This window comes from Lutra lutra, chromosome 9, assembly GCF_902655055.1.
Source record: "Lutra lutra chromosome 9, mLutLut1.2, whole genome shotgun sequence".
Classification (NCBI taxonomy): domain Eukaryota; kingdom Metazoa; phylum Chordata; class Mammalia; order Carnivora; family Mustelidae; genus Lutra; species Lutra lutra.
Window position 1 is genome coordinate 116,764,506 of NC_062286.1, and position 21,825 is coordinate 116,786,330.

Consider the following 21,825-nt stretch of genomic DNA (forward strand, 5'->3'; position numbering starts at 1 on the left):
GAAAGTTTGAGTATTTATGTCTGTCTTAATCACACATAGAAAGAGAAGTAGGCTAGAAATCAGAACATGTGGGTTCTAATCCAAACTCTAAAAGTAATTAACCTTGGTAGTACTTTTAACCTATCTAAGATGTTTGCTCATCTGTACAAATGAGATAGTCTTGCTTTGTCTTTCTCAGAGTTGATATGAGGATCAAATACAAAATTACATATAGAAGTACACTTTGGAGGCTGAAGTACTGTGTAACTGTAGGATGATATATGGATAGAGATATGATAAAGTGATAAGTTAGGTTATCTAGAGTCCTATAAAAGGCACAAATAGTAGGTCTCACAGTTCAGAAGAAGGTGGCAGTTAGGAAAAGCTCCCAGGAACTGTTTTCAGGCCCTAAACAGAAGAAGGATTTGGATAGGTGTTTGTGGGAGTGGAGAAGGAGCAAGTGTGATTTAGAATGCACAACATAAGAGGAAGAAACAAGTAAGGAATGTTTCACATGGAAGATGTCGAGTGACTATACATGGGACGTGAATTTGGAAATGGAGATTGAATTGGTGGTCACCTGGAAAATACCATCTCTGCATTTCCTTCCTGTTAAAACTGTTAAAAGTTATGTGATTTTTATCTCTTCTAGGTTGTTGGGAGTCATTGTGTTTTGAGTGTGGGGAGGGGGTTGAAAAGACCTTTTTCAGCTCAGTCTTTTCTTAACTGTACTGTATACTTTACTGTAATTATAAAGACAGTTATAAGTGTAGATGAAGTTCATTCATAAACTGTATTTAAAATTTTTAATCTCTCCCACCTATTTATTAAGACAGAATAGTTGCATTGGTCATGTTAAATTAGGGTTTAATTCACCTGCCTGGTCTATCACAAACCAGCTTTGTAAGTTTATAGATTTTAAGGATTCTATAGAAGAAACTTCTCATAAACCAGTAACTTTTTGCCATAAACTGGCAGTTGGGAAATAGTGATTTAATAGAAAATGGGATAGATTGATGAGTTAGTCCCTGGAGGGTAGAAAGATCTCGCAGATACTATAGCAGATCACAAAGATCTGATAGTTGGAGCAAAAGGAGAGAACTTCTCATCAGCCTGCTTCCTAGTCAGAGTGTACTGAGTTCTAATATCAAGGCTAAGTGCTGTGGATTGAATTAAATGTGGACTGTGGGAGTCTCTATTAGTAACTGTTTCCATTTATTGTCTACTTTGAATTGGCCCCTATTCTAACTGTGGTATTTACGTTACAACAGTTCTTCAAGGCAAGTGTAAATTCAGAAACATTTAAGTGCTTTTCCCAAAGCTGCAGAGCTATAAAGCCAGATTTTGAGGATGGTCTGGATCCAAGACTTGCTTGCTTATGTCTATACCATGTGCTTAGGTCTTAAGACAAGGTTACAAAAGTTTACAGTACAGTTTGGTAGTTCCTAGACCTAGAGTATCAACCTAGGAAGTACCTAAGAATTGCACTCTAGCTCCATTCTCAAGATTCTGATTCACCAGTTCTAGGGTGAGCCTGGGAAACTGTGTATTTAAAAATCCAGGTGATGGGGGCGCCTGGGTGGCTCAGTGGGTTAAGCCGCTGCCTTCGGCTCAGGTCATGATCTCAGGGTCCTGGGATCGAGTCCCGCATCGGGTTCTCTGCTCAGCGGAGATCCTGCTTCCCCCCCTCACTCTCTCTGCCTGCCTCTCCATCTACTTGTGATCTCTCTCTGTCAAATAAATAAATAAAATCTTTAAAAAAAAAAAAAAATCCAGGTGAGGGGCGCCTGGGTGGCTCAGTGGGTTGAGCCACTGCCTTCAGCTCAGGTCATGATCTCAGGGTCCTGGGATCAAGCCCCGCATCGGGCTCTCTGCTCAGCAGAGATCCCGCTTCCTCCTCTCTCTCTGCCTGCTTCTCTGCCTACTTGTGATTTCTGTCAAATAAATAAATAAAATCTTTAAAAAAAAAAAAATCCAGGTGACTGTTGATCATGAAGTAACCACTGATTTGTTGATGAAGAGATGATACATATTCAGAATAATTTCTAAGAATCATATGCATTGTATCAGTAGTCTGAGGTGACTGACACCCTAGGAAAGACCTATCTGCACGGCCCGGGGTAGCAGGCATGGGCCACATGTGGCTGCTTAGTATTTGAAATGTGGCTAATGCAAATTGAGATGTGCTATGAAGATAAAATACACTCGATTTCAAAGGTATAATACAAAAAATACATATAAAAGTGCTTATCAGTAATTTTTGTATTGATTTACATGTTGGAATAAGATTTGGGATATATTTTTGTAGAAGATATTGAAAATTTTTTCTGTTTCCACTTTTTTAATGTGGTTACTGGAACATTTAAAACACACAAGTACTTTAAATACATGCATTGTATTTCTTTTGGACTAGCACTACTTGAGACTATTTAGAAGGAAGGCTTTGTGGAGGAAGTGCAGTTGGGACCAAAGCCCTCCTCAGAAAAATGAAAGGAATTTCTGTATGAGAACGGATATAAAAATGATGGGTGGAGGCGAAGGAATGTGGAAGATACACTCAAAGGACTCTGCAGAGTGGTCTTTTTAAAAGGGAGGGAGGGGTTCATTTATAGGAATATTGGCAATAAAGCTAGACAGATATTATGGGTTGTGTCCCAGCCATATTGAAATATATGTATTCTTATTGATCATTTTTACCCATAAGAGAGGCTTAGAGAACTTGTGTAATTTGCTGTTAGCACACAGCAGGCAGGTAATGAAAGTACAATTCACCTTATACAGTCTGACTCCGAGGCCAGCATTTAACCCACAGAGTTATGTATGCTATACAAAGATGGTTTGGCCATCCTTGCTGTTGGTCGACTTATTTTAAGATTTTATTTATTTATCATATTTTAGAGGCGGAGAGAGTGTGCACAAGGGATGGGCAGAGGGAGAGAGAATCTGAGCAGACTGCCATGAGCACGGAGCCCAGCATGGGGCTCAATCTCACCACTGAGATCCTGACCTGAGCCAAAACCAAGAGTCAGAGGTTCAACCAGCTGAGCCACCCAGGTGCCCCTGGGGTGTTTATAGACTTAGAGGAAGGAATGGAAAGAGTCCATGTTTCATCCTAATTGACAAGGAGATTTTTATAAGCTATATCTTAGTGTTTCCATTTGCATTCCTACTTTGTATAGTTTTCAAAAGTTAACATGCTAAGACTGACAACTGGAGTTAAATGCTAGTTCTGCAGAGGGTCTGGTTTTTGGGATGCAGAATACGTGACACAGGGCTAGGAGAAGGGGTTTCAGAGATGAGACTGAAACATGTCCATCCTTGAAAGCGTTCATATGGAAGCCGTTTTTTTATTACATTATGTATTGAAATACTCTGAAGTAATTTCACTAATACATTTTTACCCTTTTAGCCAGTAAAGAAGAAGAAAATCAAGCGTGAAATAAAGATTTTGGAGAATTTACGAGGCGGTCCCAACATCATCACACTGGCAGACATTGTAAAAGACCCTGTGGTGAGTATAGTAGGCGCTGGCAAGGCCCATCAGGGCTGAGCTGGTGTTTGACCCAGAGTACAACTGGCCTCTTTATTTTCCCCCTTCGACCGTTAAGTCCTGCTTTAAAAGTGCTTAATCAGTTATACCATTTAACTAGCTTGGGTCTTTCTTTCAAAGAGACCTCCACCCACAGACTATTTCTTATTCTTCTAGGCTAAGAGACTGATAGCACTGGAAACTGAAATGTGTTAATCCATTTTGCAAACTCAGGTCCGATGCCGATGGGCGATGGGCGCATTGTCGGGCTGCCTAGAGCCTGGTGAGACTTCAGCTCCATGTCTTCTGTTTGAAATCCATCCCCAAAATGACCTAAATGTGGTGATGATGAGAGTGGGGAGGGCTTCTAGCAGTAGAGGGTTTCCTGCTACTAAGGCGAGGACTACCAAATTCACCACGTAGTATCCGCAAACATTGTGCCCACTAAAACTGCCAGCGCTGTTGCTAATGTGTGTTTTCTTTTTCTCTCCCCTAGTCACGAACCCCTGCCTTGGTTTTTGAACACGTAAACAACACAGACTTCAAGGTATAATATATAACCAACCATTTCAAGGTGTTGGGTTTTTAGACCACATAGAAAGGCTTTTAGTGATGTTACTGTTAGAAGAGCTTCCTTCTGATCTGCTTAAAAGAGCTTTTCATCCTTACCATGCTAAATTTTAAGGTAGAGAAACTCCTATACAAGTAGTATCCACTTTCTACATCTTGGTATTTTGCTCTTCTATTTGTTTTGTGCTCTTTTCAATTACCAGTACATTTACTTCTCACCACCTTTACCATTCATTTGACAATTTCTACAGATACCAAACGTAATAAAAGACCATAGCACATGTTCAGTCAGGATCTGGTTTTAAGGCATTTCAGTTTAAAACAACCATATTCAAGAAGGAATGTATTTTATATGTAAAGCAAGGTCTGCTTATACCTTGGGATTCCTCTGAAGCTCTGGGGTGTAGATATTAAAAAGGGGTGGATAGAGAGGGTGGTGTAAGTTCTGATATGACACAAACCTCTACAACACATCTCTGACTTGCATCCCATCCAGTGGGCTGCTTATTTTACATACTGCTAGTTCCAGTGCGGCACAGGACTATGGACACTCTTGGGTTACAAGCTGTAAAGGTTTTTGACTTGGCCTTTGCACCAGTCTAGTATTAAGAATGTTACATATCAATAAATGGTTGAATCCTTTGCTAAGAGGAGGAAAAACAGAAAAAAAACTATTTCAGAATCAGAATGATAACTTCAAGGAAAACTGTCAGAGGATATCACTAACCATTTATGATATGTAGATGTAAAAAAAATCTGCAACTTTTTGGAACCTGGAAAGTTATTTGGAGTTTACTTTTAAATTGGGACAGGAATAGTTCTGTTAAATTAACAGATTTGTCAGCAAGCCATCTTGCATACCCATTGGTAATCCACAGTGCCTATAACTATGTAAGCCAAAAATGGGTTAGTTCCCTGCTAAGGAGGCGTGTATGTGCCAAAATGCCTTGTATGAGAAAGTCTGGAGATAAATGAAAAGCAGACTAAATCGCAGATATATAACATCAATGCATGTTGCGTATATAAATTGATATGTTCCCAACAGTGGGGTATAGCTTTAGCAATACAAGTTTAAGTAAGTCTTCACTTTTACATACAGTGTTAAAGACCCAAAGTATCTCCTTTAAAAAGCAAGTTTTCTGTTGGAGAAGTAGAGACCAGTAAACAGATCTTGGAACAGTAGCAAATGAGCCAAGCCTTGGTTTGAATTACTACAAAGAAGAGAAATTGCCTTCCTGTCAGAGCTCAATTGTTGCATTTGTCTTTAACAGCAATTGTACCAGACGTTAACAGACTATGATATTCGATTTTACATGTATGAGATTCTGAAGGTAAGGGAACCTGGAATACTAAATATCTTTAGTTTGATCTTCCTTTTGTTAAATAGTCCAGTTAACTGTGAAAAAGTCTGTGACTTGACTTTGAAAAGTATGTTGAGGGCGCCTGGGTTGGCTCAGTGGGTTAAGCCGCTGCCTTCGGCTCAGGTCATGATCTCAGGGTCCTGGGATCGAGTCCCACATCAGGCTCTCTGCTCAGCAGGGAGCCTGCTTCCCTCTCTCTCTCTCTGCCTGCCTCTCTGTCTACTTGTGATCTCTCTCTGTCAAATAAATAAATAAAATCTTTTAAAAAAAAAAGAAAAGAAAAGAAAAGTATGTTGAAAGAAGGGGCCTCCTCATATAAAATTTTAGTAAGTTAATAGCATCAGAACCAGTGTGGTAATAAGCATTATGGAATAGAATCCAGTAGGAATGTGATTTAGAATGCTTTGGAAACAGCATTTAGAAGTGAGCTGGGGCCCCTTTAAAAAAATATAGGTTAGCTCTGTCATGCCCTTAGGAAAGTTACAATTAAATTGTTAAAACTTACAAAAATAATTTCTCATATGCTAGCTTCTGGTATACTTTATTTTACTTAAAATTCAACAAGTAAAACAGTAAACTAACTCAGTCCTCATGGGGTCATTGTCCTAAGGATTATGTAAATCTCTTCTTAAGAGATTGCTGACTTAGAGTGGACTTTGATTTCTAAAGTGGGATCACCAATTATCTTGCTCCTAATCAGCATTAAGATCAGCTTTATAGATGAGAAAATTGCTCAGAGGTGGCTAAAGTTTCTTAACTAAATGAGGGTTGCTATAAAGCCTGCATTTGAGCCTTGGTAGTGCTCTAAAGAAACCACGCCAGCAGAGATATTTGATCTTTCCGTTGGTTCATGCAGTACTGTGGCAAGCAGGACCTCAAAAGTTAAGGGTATACTTGTCTAGCCCTGGGAACCATAAGAACCCAGGTTGCCCTTCAGGAAGGACAAGAATTTGGCCAGTGACATCAGCTGGCTTGAAGGTTGAGATTAGCAAACCCCAAAGGTTATGCCATTCATTTCACCTTAATTTCAGATTGGACATGGTTTTCAAATCAGATTTGATGTCATAAATCAGTTACAGGGACAAACAGTAAAATTTTTGCCTTTGTGAGCCACAGGGTCTTTATCACACTACTTATATCTGCTGTGGTAACAAAGAAGCAGCCAGAGATGATATGCAAACAAATAGGTACGGCTGTGTTCCAGTAAAACATTCCTCACAAAAACGGGCAGCAGGGCCATATTTGGCCCATGGGCTGTGGTTTGCCAACTTCTGTTGTGGACTCTTAGCTGCTAAAGGATTATTGTTCTTTGAATGAGAGGTTTGTGGTACAGACCAGTTTTCTTCTGAGGGGCCTATGTTTGTGAAAATGATCTAGCCTTTGGGCAAGAGGGAGAGATTGAAAGTAATGCAGTTGGTATACACTTTGGGTGTTTTTGAACAAAAAGGAAGTTGAAACAACAGTGTAGGAATAGAACTTGAAGTTCAGAGGCTGTGAGTTTGCCTGACTATGGGATCTTGTACAGGTGTCTGAAGAGTAACGTGGGAGTGATTGTCCTAATCTTGACTCCCAGGGCTGAGGCTAGAAGGAAAACTATGGAGGAAAAAGTTAGAGAAGACTTTAAGAAAGTCACTTTTCAGCAAGCTAACTCTTTCTTTCTTACCTTTTCCTCGTACAGGCCCTGGATTATTGTCACAGCATGGGAATTATGCACAGAGATGTGAAGCCCCATAATGTCATGATTGATCATGAGCACAGAAAGGTAATGTGATAGACTACCAAGTGTTACTTATTTGTATGATAGAGTTAATCAGCCCATCTTCAACATCTGTCCATTCACTGGTAACTATTAAGCACTTGATAAATGTTTAGTAAGTGAGTGAACTCGTTAACAGAATATTGAAATCAATATTCATATTCCTAAGAATACTATCAAGAAGGAAAGAGATTTGGGTACCTGGGTAGCTCAGTGGGTTGAGCCTCTGCCTTCTGCTCAGGTCATGATCTCGCAGTCCTGGGATCGAGTCCTGCATCGGGCTCCGCTTAGCGGGGCGGCCTGCTTCCCCATCCCACCCCCCCTGCCTGCCTCTCCCACCTACTTGTGATCTCTCTCTGTCAAATAAATAGGTAAAAATCTTTAAAAAAAAAAAAAAAAGAAGAAGAAGAAGAAGGAGGAAACAGATTTGGGGCACTGGGTGACTTAGTAGCACATGCAGCTGTTGATCTCGGGGTTAAGTTCAAGCCCCATGTTGGGCATAGAGATTACTTTGAGGAAAAAAAAAAGGAAGGAAACCGATTAGTGGACAAAACATTAGCTTTCAGCAGGGAAGCTGGCTTCTTTTCCATTCATTAAATAACTAGTCTCTTGGGGAAAACTCCTTTCTTATTTGCTTCCCTTTTCTACTTGTAAAATGGGTATACTAATACTTGGTTTGTGTGCCACTAGGTTATTGTGAGAAGTATACACCGTTGTAATATAGATAAAATATTCAGAAAATGCGGCTGCTTATTAGCAAGTGTCTTGAGGTCCCTGAGCTTTACAGATGTTTTTAATACAGCTGCACTGACCAGATAGCTTTATAGTCGGCTTTTTTAAGGTGACCTTTAAGCCCACCTTTTATAGGCCGTGGTGACTATCCATTGTAGACTTTGGGGACATAGTTGATTTATTCACCAGCTAATGATTCTTTTAGACTCACGCTATGTAATAGGTATTGTTCTAGAGGCTGGAGATGCAGGCATGAGACAAATAGACAAAAAAAAATTTTGTCTATAGGGAACTTGCATTTGAGGGAGGATGATGGGATAGAAAGGTTAAAAGTGAAGTGGAAGAGGGACGCCTGGGTGGCTTGCTCGGTCAGTTAAGCATCTGCCTTTGGCTCAGGTCATGATTCCAGGGTCCTGGAATCAAACCCCATTTCAGGCTCCATGCTCAGTGGGGAGTTTGCTTCCCCTCTCTCTCTGCCCCTCCCCAACTTCTGCATGTGTGCGTGCTTTCTTGCACATACTCTTTTTTTTTTTAAGTGATGTGGGGGTGCCTGGGTGGCTCAGTTGTTAATAAGCATCTGCCTTCGGCTCGCGTCATAATCCCAGGGTCCTGGGATCCAGCCCTGAATCAGGCTCCCTGCTTGGCAGTAAGCCTGCTTCTCCCTCTTCCACTCCCCCCTGCTTGTGTTCCCTCTCTTGCTCTGTGTGTGTGTGGGGGGGGGGTCTCTCTCTATCTGTGTCAAATAATAAAATCTTTAAAAAAAAAAAAAAACTAAAAAAGTTAAAACAGTGATGAAGAGAAATAAATCATGAATAGGGAACTGTGGAGGGTATTGCAGTTTTAAATAAGGTTATAAAGAGAAGGTTTCATTGGGAAGCTGACATTTCAATACTTGGAGGGAACTAGTCATTTAATCACAGAAATAAATGTGTCCCAGATGGAAGAAATCTCAGGTGCAAAGGCCTTGAGGCAAGAATATGCCTGGCATGTTGAAACAGATAGAGCTAGATAGAATGAACAGGTGAGGGGTGCCTGGGTGGCTCAGTGGGTTAAGCCTCTGTCTTCAGCTTAGGTCATGGTCTCAGAGTCCTGGAATCAAGCCCTGCATCGGGCTGTCTCTTCAACAGGGAGCCTGCTTTGCCCTCTCTCTCTGCCTGCCTCTCTGCCTGCTTGTGATCTCTCACTGTCAAATAAATAAAATTTTGAAAGAAAAAAAAAGAATGAACAGGTGGGAGAGGAACAAAATGAGATCAAAGAGGTAGAACCAGATCATGTAAAACCGTAAAGATCATTGTCAGGCCTTTTCTCTGAAGATGCAGAGCTTTTTTGCAGGGTTTAAGCAGAAGGTTAACATATTCTCACTTAACATTTTAAAACATTCATTACCTATCTATTGGAACAATTAAAATTTAAAAATGGCAATACCACATACTGGCAAGGATGCAGAAAAAGTCTCATGCATTGCTGGTGGGAACATGGATTGGCACAGCCATTTTGAAAAATGCCAGATTGGGTCACCTGGGTGGCTCAGTTGGTTGGGTGTCTGCCTTCAGCTCAGGTCATGATATCGGCATCCTGGGATCAAGCCAGTCATCTGGGAGTCTGATTCTCCCTCTACCCTTCCCCCCACTCATGCATGCACGATCTCTCTCTGTCTCTCTCTTTCTCTAATCTTTAAAGAGAAAAAAGAGGATAGAACCTAGTGATAATGAACAACTTTGTAGATTTCATGCTGAGGAGGGAAAAGCAGTCAAAAAGTTAAACTAATGAGTCCATTTTCAAAACAACAAGATTGGAGCTTGAGAACAGGGGTTTCCCTAGGAGTTAGGAAGTGAGGGGGAAGGGATAGCACAAGGGACACCTGTGGTGATGAAACAGCTCTGTTCTGTGAGTCTGCGCATTGATAAAGTTGCAAAGAACTATATGCCTGTAAAACTGGAAAATAATATCTGTCTGAATTGTGCCAGTATGTTTTTATATTGTACTGTAGTTATGCAAGATGTTACCCTTAGGGGAAATTGGGTGAAGGATATACAGCTTTTTGCTCTGTAGAGAATAGAGGTAGAGGACAGGAGTGAAAGCAAGGAGACCAGTTAGGAAAAAGGGCTATTGCAGTAAGTCAGATGAGAGGTCGTGATGGCAGTGGATGTGATAACTTTGGTTAGAATATGCTAGAGTCAGTTGACAGACAATTGATAGTTGCAGTGCAGTGTAAGGGAAACAAGAATCCAGGGTGAAAATTTTGACCTGAATATGCAGGGAATAATCAAAGGTTTGGTTTTGGAGCAGGCGCCTTGGTGGCTCAGTCAGTTCAGTAACTGACTTCAGCTCAGGTCATGACCTCAGGGTCCTGGGGTCAAGCCCTAGTTGGGCTCCCTGCTCCATGGGAGTCTGCTTCTCCCCGTTTGTGCTCTCTTCCTCTCAAAAAAGTAAAAATCTTTAAAAAATAAAAATAACAAATAAAATAAAATAAGAAATTTTAAAAAGGGCGCCTGGGTGGCTCAGTGGGTTAAGCCTCTGCCTACGGCTCAGGTCATGATCCTAGGGTCCTGGGATCGAGCCCCACTTCGGGCTCTCTGCTCAGCGGGGAGCCTGCTTCCCCCCTCCCTCTGCCTCTCTCTCTGCCTACTTGTGATCTGTCTGTCAAATAAATAAATAAAATCTTAAAAAAAAAAAAAATCCTAGGGAAAAAAAAGTTTAGTTTTGATATGTCTGTTAGGTAATGGCAAGAGTCAGCTGGTAGGAGACGTGGGCCGGAGAATATGGGTGGAAAAGGCTGAGGTACTGTCTATGAAGCCATAGACCAGAAATGGTCATCTAGGAGTGCTTGTTGATAAGAAGGTCAAAGAAGGCTCTGAAGCTTTAATGTTAAGGGGGTAAAAAGAAAAAGCATACAAAGGCTATGCTTGCTTTTGTAGCTTTTGTTACATTTTCCTTCATTACTGAAACAAGGAAAACACTGTACCTAATTAGCAGTGAACTTGGAAAGATGGTGCCAGAGTGGTCAGGCACTACTCAGGCCCTACTACTACTTCAGATCATTGTTTTGCTTGGCACAGTGGGCAAATAAGGTTGCCTCTTGGGCTTGCCTACTTCTTTTTTGATTTTGTGAATATATTTTGATAAGAATGGTTTGTGTGGTTTTTCCCTTCATTCACTCAGCAAATTCTTTTTCTTAGGATTTATTCATTCATTTATGAGAAGAGAGAGCTGGGGGAGGAGCTGAAGGAGAGGGACAAGTAGACTCTGTTCTGAGCATGGAGCCTTATGTAAGGCCTAATCCCACACCTGAGACCATGACCCGAGCCAAAATCAAGAGTTGGATGCCCAGCCTACTAAGCTACCCAGGCACCCCGCAAATATTTTTCTTCTGTGTACTGGGCATTGTGTTGAATTCTAAAAATTGCAGAAGTGAATTACATAGTCTCTTCCCTCAAGGAGCTTACAGTGCAAAATTGAAAAAGAAAGGTAAAGGGTGGCTCAGTCATTAAGCCTCTACTTTTGGCTCAGGTCATGATCCCAGAGTCCTGGGATCAAGCCCCACATCGGCTTCCTGCTCAGTGGGAAGCCTGCTTTTCCCTCTCCCACTCCCCCTGCTTGTGTTCCCTCTCTCGCTGTGTCTCTGTCAAATGAATAAATAAAATCTTAAAAAAAGAAAGAAAGAAAAAAAGAAAAAGGTAGAAAACAAATATACAATAAAGAGTTGTAGATTCTGTTAAATATATTTGAGGTTCAGGAAGCTAAAGACAAGGGTTAATTCTACTTAGATAATTAGAAAAGACTTCATTGAAGGGCTAATTTTAATATCTCAAAAGATGGGGATATGTTCAGTTAGTCTAGGTTGGACAATGGAAGACATTCTTTCTAGTCAGAGGAGCAATTCAAGAAATTGTGCAGAATAACAAAATGAGATGGTGTTTTCCAGGAACCATAAGTCTCGCTGGAGCACAGGAGCTAGGTCATGGAGACCCCTGTATGCCAAACCAAGAAGTTTGATTTTTTTTTTTTCTTTTTTTTAAGATTTTATTTGAGAGAGCATGAGCATAAGTAGAGGGAGAAGCAGGCTCCCCACTGAGCAAGGAGCCCAATGTGGGACTCAATCCCAGGACCCTGGGATCCTGACCTGAGCCGAAGGCAGACACTTAACCCACTTAGCCGTCCAAGCACCCCAAGAAGTTTGATTTTCATCCTAAATACACTTAGGTGGTCTACTGGAAGTGTTTCATTAAGAGAGTGACATGTCGGGGTGCCTCTGTGGCTCAGTGGGTTAAACCTCTGCCTTTGGCTCAGATCATGATCTCAGGGTCCTGGGATCGAGCCCCACATCAGGCAGGGAGCCTGCTTCCCCCCTCTCTCTCTCTGCCTCTCTGCCTACTTGTGATCTTTCTCTCTCTGTCAAATAAATAAGTAAAATTAAAAAAAAAAAAAAAAAGAAAAAGAAGGGTGCCTGGGTGGCTCAGTGGGTTAGGGGCCTCTGCCTTCGGCTCAGGTCATGATCCCAGGATCCTGGGATCGAGCCCCGCATCGGGCTCTCTGCTCAGCAGGGAGCCTGCTTCCTCCTCTCTCTGCCTGCTTCTCTGCCTACTTGTGATCTCCATCTGTCAAATAAATAAATAAAATCTTTTAAAAAAAAAGAGAGAGAGAGTGACATGGCTGGTATTTTTAAGAATACTCTGATGGCAGTGTGAGGGGTAGCTTGAAAGATAAAATTGCTCATGATTTATTCTCTTTTTTTCTTTCAGCTACGACTAATAGACTGGGGTTTGGCTGAGTTTTACCATCCTGGCCAAGAATATAATGTCAGAGTTGCTTCCCGATACTTCAAAGGTCCTGAACTACTTGTAGACTATCAGGTGAGAAAAGAAGGGCAGATAAAATTTCAGTCCTGTATTTTTCACTTAATTTGTGAAAAATGTCGTTTTGTGCTTTTGAGTAGGCTGTTTATGCACATAACACAGCTGTCCCTTTCATTCGAGTGTAAAGTATGAGGCACTTCTGTTCCTCCGTCATAACTTATGTTGTTTTTATCGTCATAATGTCAGGAGAATCAGAATAGATCTGCATTTGCTCTAACTGAAGAGAAGACACACCAAAGATACTTTCTCTAATCAGAAATTCCAGAGCTAGTTTGAGAATTGTGTGCTAGGTTTAACCAACGTTAAGGTAAACTCAAAAATGTTCTTTTGTGATTTTCCTAAATTGTATTTTAAAGACCTTCCGTGTGCCAAAGGGGCGGGGGTGGGGGGGGAGTTCTCTTTCTCCTCACAGAAACAAAGTCCTTGAAAGTACCTTTCATGCCTGGTCCTCCCAGGTGTTGTTATCAGATAGAACGTTCAGACTCTGTCCTAGAAACTGCTTTTCTGGAATCCTGAGGCTATAAACCTGAATTCAGAAAACATCTTGTGCATAAAAATATTCTTCACAACATTATTTATAATGGTGATGAAAAACAAAACACTGTCTGAACATTTATTCAATAAAATAATGCTATACATTAAAAGTTTCCCATGGGCTGTAACAATTTGGGACCTTCTAAGGTAAGTGGAAGAAGTAATTCCAAATAGTAATATGGATTGTTTTGAAATGTGGTGGGGACATAGAAAAAAATAGAAAATACATGAAGGTTTTATTGGTTTTCAGATTTTGAGTCAATGGAGTGATATATATATATTTTTTTAAATAATAAGGCAATTATTTTTATTTTGAAATGATATTTCATTCTTATGTATGATAACTGACTTTTTTACTTTAATGCAGATGTACGATTATAGTTTGGATATGTGGAGTTTGGGTTGTATGCTGGCAAGTATGATCTTCCGGAAGGAGCCATTTTTCCATGGACACGATAATTATGATCAGGTGATAATGTTGTTCCCATTAGGGCACCCAGTGGGCTAACTTAGTGCTGGCCAGATCTGCCTACCCACTAGAAACTCTGGATCTTGCTAAAATACAAATGACCAGCCCCCACTTGAGACCTTTTGATTCAGAATCTCTTAGGGTGGGCCCCTAAAATATTTTCCAGTTTATCACTTGTTCAGCCAAACTTACATTGATTTTCAGATTGATGTTCTGAGAGCTACCAGTTTAGCTTTTTGAAATCAGAGTTTTTCTCCTAGCCTTTTTATGTGCTTGCTTTATTGTGAAATATACATGTAAAATATTTTATAAAACATACATACAAATAAAAAAACAGTAGTTTAAGAAATAGGACATTACCTTGGAATCTCCTAGTGGTTAGCTTTCATTAGAGTTGTTTCCCCCAACATGCTGGGAATATTTCCTCCAACATACTGATTTATATGTGTTATTTCTATGATCCTTTTGTCTCTTTATGGATTAAGTTGGTGTTTGTCAGTAAAAATATGGATGGTGTTTTTTTATACTAGCTCCCCTTCCCCTTGAAGATCAAGGGGCCGTTTCATTCAAAAGAATCTGGAATGATTCTAGGACCTTATGGAAGGTACTGTTGTCTTGTTTGAGCACAATGGCCATTTTAAATGGGTCAAAGAATAGCACCTGAATTCAGTTAAAATCAGTAACTATTGTTAGGACCATGCAGAACTGAGGAATATGGGGTGGGGGGAGAAAAAAATAGTCCCTTCTCTCAAATAGTTCATAGTCTATCCAGTAAGGGAACAGAACATATCAGGAAATAAGTTGCAGTTGTAAATGTTAGAGTAGACCAGTTACAAAAGGCAGTTAGTGGGAGTGAGTGGTCTGAGTACAAGAGCATATTCCTAAAAAAAGTGACATCTTCAGTTGGGTTGTGAAGGCGGGAAATAAAGTTTGACCGGGGAGACGTTTCAAGGGGAAGGAACCAGGTTATAAGACCATTTGCTTTTTCCTGACACCGTCATATTGCATAATAATTAGGAAATTCTGTATGGAAATCCCTTCCTGCCATGCACAGAAACTTTTCTTTTTAAGATTTTATTTATTTATTTGAGAGAGAGATCACAAGCAGGTGAGAGGGGTAGAGGAAGAAGTAGACTCCCCACCAAGCAGAGAGCCTGATGTAAAACTCAATCCTAGAACTCTGGGATCATGACCTGAGCCAAAGGCAGACGCTTAACCAACTGAGCTACCTCGGCACCCAGAAATCTTAAATAAATTGTGAGGAGTTCACACTCATAACTTCAGCCATAGTGACCCTTTTCTGTTAATTCACTTACTGGTTGACTGAATTATGTAATGTGTTCGGGGTGTGGGTTTTTGTCTCTTTTTGATCCTAGTTGGTGAGGATAGCCAAGGTTCTGGGGACAGAAGACTTATATGACTATATTGACAAATACAACATTGAATTAGATCCACGTTTCAACGATATCTTAGGCAGGTAAGTCATAAAACAAAATCTGTGCTTCTATGCCTTAAGTACTTGGATGTGAACAGGTACTTTGGATCCTCAAAATAGTTACATTCTCTTTGCCAACACTGCAAGTGTGTCAGTGGTCTGGTGAGGCAGGGTGTTGCATAGGTTGGCTTGTGGCAAAAGCACTGAACTGAATGGTCCATTTTCCAGATTCACTTTACCAGCATTCTGAGTGTGGAGAGTATGGTTGGCAGATTCTGTCAGTGAATGAATTGTTAGGTTTCAGGAGAAGGATTGAGTTGAGTCAAAACTCGAAATCTCTTGATTTAGCAAATGACAAAACCCTAAGAGTAATAGGAAAAGTAAATGCATTCTTCAAGACTTATTTGCAGACAGTCTTCAAGACTTATTTGCAGACAGTCTTCAAGACTTATTTGCAGACAGTCTACTCTGACAGTAGGAACTAGACAAAATACAAATTCATTAACCACTTGACTGGGCGATTTGCCTGACAAAAAGCCTTTTGCTGGCCAAGTGGCAGAGATGTCAGGAATTTGTGTGGGGGTAGAAAAGATCTGATTAACCCAACACCTGACCTCTTTGCTAACACAGGAGCACTTAATCCTATAGTAACCTGAATTATGTTTTGTAGAATCATGGGGATCCAGATTTCTCTTCTCTGCAACACTGCTATTTCTAGTCTCTCCATTCAGTTTTGTTGTCTTCCTAGTGGCAGAGTGGTAGAAGACCTACCCTCTTGAGTTTTGATCGCTCTTTGCTAGTGGCTGGGCTCCTAGCCACTAAAGAAGATGTTGAAGTAAAATGTTGGGCTTCTGTGCCCCATTGGTCCATTTCTCATTCCCCATTTGGCTCTACAGACACTCCCGTAAGCGATGGGAACGCTTTGTCCACAGTGAAAACCAGCACCTTGTCAGCCCTGAGGCCTTGGATTTCTTGGACAAGCTGCTGCGATATGATCACCAGTCACGGCTCACGGCAAGAGAGGCCATGGAGCACCCCTATTTCTGTGAGTCCAACTGTCCAATCCACAGATTGTGCAGGCCCACCTAGCCGACTCTACAAGGCAGGGGAGAATATGTGTTGTGAAGAAAGCTCTGGGCCCAGCAGAATTGAAATCCCAGCTTCCCTTAGCTGGCCGTCAAGTTAGTGAGCCTTGGTTTCTCCACATGGAGATAGTGATGGCAGCTGTCTTACAGAATTGTTCAGAGGACTGTCGTTTTCTAACAGTGTGCCTGCCGCATGATCACTCCCGAGTAAACTGCTTTTCTTCCTGTGTGGGTGATGCTTTTTGAGTCTGCAGTAGTTGGATTAGCATAGCAACCCTTTATTTGACCTTGTCTGGGACTCATTCGTTGGAGAAAACCGAGGAGGCTTGAACATTTACTGTATGAACACCTTAACCTAGGTCTGTGACCATAACTAACTGCTGTCCTGGGTGAAAATGCCACTTAGTCCCACACTATCCTTACTGTGACATTAGCCTCTATGTTGAGTTGCTTCCTGGAGAGTGGCGAGATGGTTTTGTAGTAAATTGATTACAATCTTACCTAATCTTCTAGACCTAAAGCAAACTGACAGGCCAATTGAAATGGAGCGTGAAGTCTGATCATAGCATCAACCTGCACAAAACCTGTAGTTTTGGCCAGTTTTGCACCGTGCTTGACCAACTGAGCTGTGGACTGCAATAAAAGCAATTCGCTCTGATAATATATTATTGTCTTGGCCAGGTTAGGTTGTATTGTTTCATTAAAACCTAACAAAATCATTTTGTTTTAAATTAGCTCTGCTGTGGATAATTACCACACCTTCCTCCCATTTGGTTTAAGAGTTGGCCTTACCACAGTTTGACAAGAAAGATAGTCCTGTTTTGTATTACTTGTCTAAATTCATGGTGAAGGCTCTTGCCACATTAACGTTCTTCTGGAATAGAAGAGCCTAACCAGTTTTGTCTTTTCTAGATACTGTTGTGAAGGACCAGGCTCGAATGGGCTCGTCTAGCATGCCGGGGGGCAGTACGCCTGTCAGCAGCGCCAATATGATGTCAGGTCAGTTCACTGGTAACTTCCCTAGGGGGACAAAAGTAGAAGTCAGTAATTATTCTAGTTTTGCTCTCTCTTTGTGGCCTGATTTCTTGTGGCGCTTCTCCTTTCCGTAGTGATTCTCTTCTTGGCAGCACTCCCCGTGCAGTCGCCTCACCAGCTTTCAGCGTGTTTGACACCCGGTGTACTTAGGGACACTGGGGAGGGCATGAGCAGTCTCTTCTAGGCCAGAGTCCCAAAAATTTCTCCCAGAGGGACTTGAAAGTCCCCAACAAACCATGGAGAGTAAGAAGAGATCTTTTTATCTTGTAGTTTAGAATGACCATGGTTGTATGATCCTCACAAGCAAGATTAAGAAATTAGGGGTGGGGATAAAGGTGGGATTTATACATAGGCATGTATGTGTCTAAGAATGGTTCTCCAGAGTGCCTATAATGTGCCTAGTAAATTTGTAAAGGCATGTATGAAATTAATTTTTACTATTGTTGAGTCATCATGAATCGAGAGTGAGTGAGTGTACAGAATACACAATTTTGTAAAAGAAACTGTAGGCTCATCCCCTAAGAATTATACATGTGGGCAACATCCATGTGGGTGTGCTTGTGGTAGTGAGGACATTTACTGATACACCCTCACAAAATTGTTGTCACAGTTGGGTTTTTTTGTTTATTTTTTTAAGAACTAGCTACCTTCTAGGACTTACCCTCTAGGTATCTTACCTATGGGCAAAATGATATATGTCCAGGGCTGCTAATTGTAGCCTTATTTATAATATCAAAGCATTGAAAACAGCTTCCAGTAAGGAACTGGTTAAATCAGTTTTAGGACATCCATTCAGTGGAAAGCTCTATAGCCAGAGAAAAGAATGAGTAAGTATCTCATGTTCTTTTTTAGCTCCAACTCCAGAATAATGGGAAATGAAAAGAGCAAAATGCAGAACCATGTCCAAGACCAGGAGTGGACAAGTCAATAGATAACTCTATAACCACATTCCTTATATATGACTTTTATATGCACAGTGTTACACAATTATATTCATGTTTACACATAAAATATTTCAGGAAGGATACAAGCAAAAGGGCAAGAGAAATTTTTTACTATATACTCTTCTGAACCTTTGATATTTTGTACCATATGAATATATTACCTATTTTTAAAAATACATATATAACAATTTGAAAATTAACTGGTTGATTGAAGAGGGCAGTCTGATAGGTAATTCTGGTCATTAGATGAGTAGAAGAAACCAAATGGCAATAAATTCTAAAACACAATTTTTTTCCATTTCCTCACTGAAAATGACTTTTGGTAATTTTGAAAGCTTCCAGCTAACTAGGCAGCATGATACAAGAACACATGAGCTTTGGCTCTAGCCTTGTCCTGTTCAGTAGGGCCATGACTAGCCATATGTGACTATTTAAATTAATTAAAATAGAATAAAATTTAAAGCAGGGTTCCTTGATGCGACATTACATATTCTCAGTAGCCACCCGTGGGTAGTGACCACTGTATTAACAAAGGTTACAGAGCAGAAAATTTGGTTGGATAGACGCCTAGACAGGCATCAGTTTTAATTCAAACATGGTTGCCACTTTCTAACTGTGTGCTTTGTACAGACTTCTTTAACTCTCCGAGTTTGCATTTCTTTAAAAAAAAAAAAAAAAATTTTTTTTTCTTCTAAGTTGATTAGAAATTAATTTTAATTTGAAATTAGTTTTACTTTGTAGAAATTTGGGTGAGTAGAGGCCTTCAGAAAGAGAATTACTGGGTTGCATGGCTGTCTCACTCAGAAGAGTGTGTGACTCTTGATCTTTGGGGTTTTAAGTTTGAGCCCCATGGGGCCCAACCTGGGGTGTAGAGATGACAAAGAGAGAGAGAAAATAACTGTTGTGTCACTTTTGAAATAGGTACTGTGTAAAACTGGTGTCTGAGATTTCTGTGGTTAGTATCTGGCTCACGGTTAGCTGTTTTCTTTTAGGGATTTCTTCAGTGCCAACCCCTTCACCCCTTGGACCTCTGGCAGGCTCACCAGTGATTGCTGCTGCCAACCCCCTTGGGATGCCTGTTCCAGCTGCCGCTGGCGCTCAGCAGTAACAGCCCCTTCTGTCTCCTGATGCCTAAGCAGAGGTGGGGGGAGTCTGCGCTCTCCTTGATGCAGCTTGCGCCTGGCGGGGAGGGGTAAAATACTTCAGAAGCACCGTGTCTGAACCGTTGCTTGTGGATTTATAGTAGTTCAGTCATAAAAAAAAAATTATAATAGGCTGATTTTCTTTTTTTTTTCTTTTTTTTTCCTTTTTTTTTTTTAACTCGAACTTTTCATAACTCAGGGGATTCCCTGAAAAATTACCTGCAGGTGGAATATTTCACGGACAAAAATTTTCCCTCCTTTCAAATTCAGTTTCTCATCACTAAAGAACAAAGATGAACCAGCCTCAATCCCGGCTGCTGCATTTGGGTGGAGATATTTTTCCATGTCCACCACTGCTCCCCCACCATCCCACACTATGGGGGGTTAATATCTCATGCTCTTCTCCAGAGATTACAAAAATGTAGCTTCTTCAAGGGAGGTGGGAAGGAAGGAGGAAGCCCAAGCTTAAGGCCAAGCTACAAGAGCAGTGTACTGCTGGTCACTTTACTCCAAGTGCTTCAGTGGGGTTGTCCTGGTGAATTTAGTGGAAATATGTCTTTGTTTCATTGAGATGCTGAAAATCTCCCCAAAGTGCAGACAGGTCCTGAAAACTTCTGTTGGATATGAATCATGTCTTACTGACCTAACCCTAAATCCAACTCACTTCTGCTTTTAGTTTCAGTTCTGTTAATACCTTCCCTCCTGGGCTCCTTACCTTGCTCCTCTCCTCTCTCATCTCCCCGTGTGCTCTGTAGCTGGTGGGAGAGGAAGGAGACATCTTTTCCAGTTTTCTGTGACTTGGCCATTTTGAATTCAGTTACTTACTGGGCTTAACTTATTGCTTTTTACAAAAGAAAAACATTGTCTGTATAGGTTTCATGCTAGCAACTCTTTAAGAGCGAATGGAAGATGTGGCCACACCAGGTTTCATCGTAAGCTTTCTACCTTCTTTTCTTCTTTATTCCCCTTCCTTCACATGCCATCCAGTGAGAAGACCTGCCCCTCAGTCTTGTAAATGTATCTGAGACGTAGGAGCAGAGCCACTATCTCCAGTGAGCCCGACGTGGTAGACCTGTAATTGTGGGGACTCTGAGCTCTCTTGCTACAGCCCTGCCACCCTGCTGTGTGTATATATGTAATACTCTGTCCTTCATATGTGAAAGATCCAGTGTTGGAATTCTTTGGTGTAAATAAACATTTGGTTTTATTTATCAAGGTTAGATTTAAGTTCCCTGTGTGAAGGTCTCGCTGGGTGGGTGTCTCACATTCACATCCGAGGGGCCTGCAGCCCTGTACCGTGGAGGCTTCCCAAGGCCCCCATTTTTATACACCCCTCATTTGACCCATGGTACCGGGCAGGGCAGAGAGGCCTTAAAAAAGCACCACAAGCCAAAGCGTCTCTGGGGATTAAGGATCCTTTGCCATAAAACTCATTTTGTGTCTCAGCAGTGCAGGGATTGGGGATGGAAAAGTCGCCAGTTTTTGTGTGTTTGTGTGTGTGTAAAGTGGATTTTCCACTGTAATCCAACCACCTAAGTTTATCAGGTGCTTCACTGAGGAAGCCTAGTTTTTTAAGCACAATAGCAAAACCATCAGCTCTGTATTTTCTCCTGTTCTTTCATTACAGTAGCTGCTTGTGGGAACTAGGAAAAATTCTTCCAACATATTTGAAGGCCTAAAGTCTTAGTTCCCTTTTCTCCTACCTTTATAGATCATAAGCCTTTCTCGCCTGGGCGCCATAGACAAGCGTAATCGTTTCACGAGTTGAATTTAATGAACTTATCTAACTTTATAACCCATCTTGGCTCTAGTAACTTGATCAAGGTGGTGGCTTTCGTGAATATAATGGTAAACTCTAGAGGAAGCTAAAGCCTCCTTTTATAATGCTTCTCAACCATAGGGAAAACATTCTGTGTGGCAGGGTGATTTTCTTTCTTGTGGCCACTTAACAGTGGATATTTATTGTTCTTGAAACCCTTTTATGCCCTGGAATGCTGTGGGGGTTACCATGTTGAATTTGTGCAGAAGCTAAAAGCACCAGATGTGCCAGAGTTGCAGTTTGTGATACGTTTGCACTGGATTGTGATTTGAACAGGACACTTACGACTAATGAATTCTTCCTTTCGAGGTGGGGAGGAGGGTTGTAAATCGGGACTTCACATCCCACCCTTATAGCTCAGAGAATCTAGTTGTGTCTGAGGCTGATGTGGGGAGCTGCAGACAGCTGAACCTCCTAAACACGCATCAGACCTTGCAGGAGACGGAAAGTGAATGCAGAGGACTCTGAAATGCCACCTGAGAGCCTTTTAAAATAAATAGAAGTTTTTAAAATGCTACTTAAGGAGTCACTGCAGAAGCATGAAAAAAAGAAGACCCAGTTGGGCGGGTGGGTGGGGGG

The 21,825-nt window shown here is 41.1% G+C and overlaps 1 protein-coding gene across 4 annotated transcripts in view; it reads left to right on the forward strand.

Annotated features, from left to right (window-relative positions):
• CSNK2A1 (casein kinase 2 alpha 1) overlaps positions 1 to 20,642 on the forward strand; it is a 54,432-nt gene extending 33,790 nt beyond the window's left edge. For 3 of the 4 annotated variants that reach the window (XM_047744527.1, XM_047744528.1, XM_047744531.1), the window contains 10 exons: positions 3,389 to 3,490; positions 4,005 to 4,055; positions 5,350 to 5,409; positions 7,118 to 7,201; positions 12,670 to 12,780; positions 13,685 to 13,786; positions 15,163 to 15,263; positions 16,118 to 16,266; positions 17,219 to 17,305; positions 19,278 to 20,642. In XM_047744527.1, the coding sequence (XP_047600483.1) occupies positions 3,389 to 3,490; positions 4,005 to 4,055; positions 5,350 to 5,409; positions 7,118 to 7,201; positions 12,670 to 12,780; positions 13,685 to 13,786; positions 15,163 to 15,263; positions 16,118 to 16,266; positions 17,219 to 17,305; positions 19,278 to 19,393 (963 nt within the window). In that variant the 3' untranslated portion in view covers positions 19,394 to 20,642. Of the gene's footprint in view, positions 1 to 3,388; positions 3,491 to 3,772; positions 3,792 to 4,004; positions 4,056 to 5,349; positions 5,410 to 7,117; positions 7,202 to 12,669; positions 12,781 to 13,684; positions 13,787 to 15,162; positions 15,264 to 16,117; positions 16,267 to 17,218; positions 17,306 to 19,277 lie in introns of those variants that run through there. The other variant, XM_047744530.1, reaches the window with a different exon arrangement.
• The last annotated feature ends 1,183 nt before the right edge of the window (positions 20,643 to 21,825 follow it).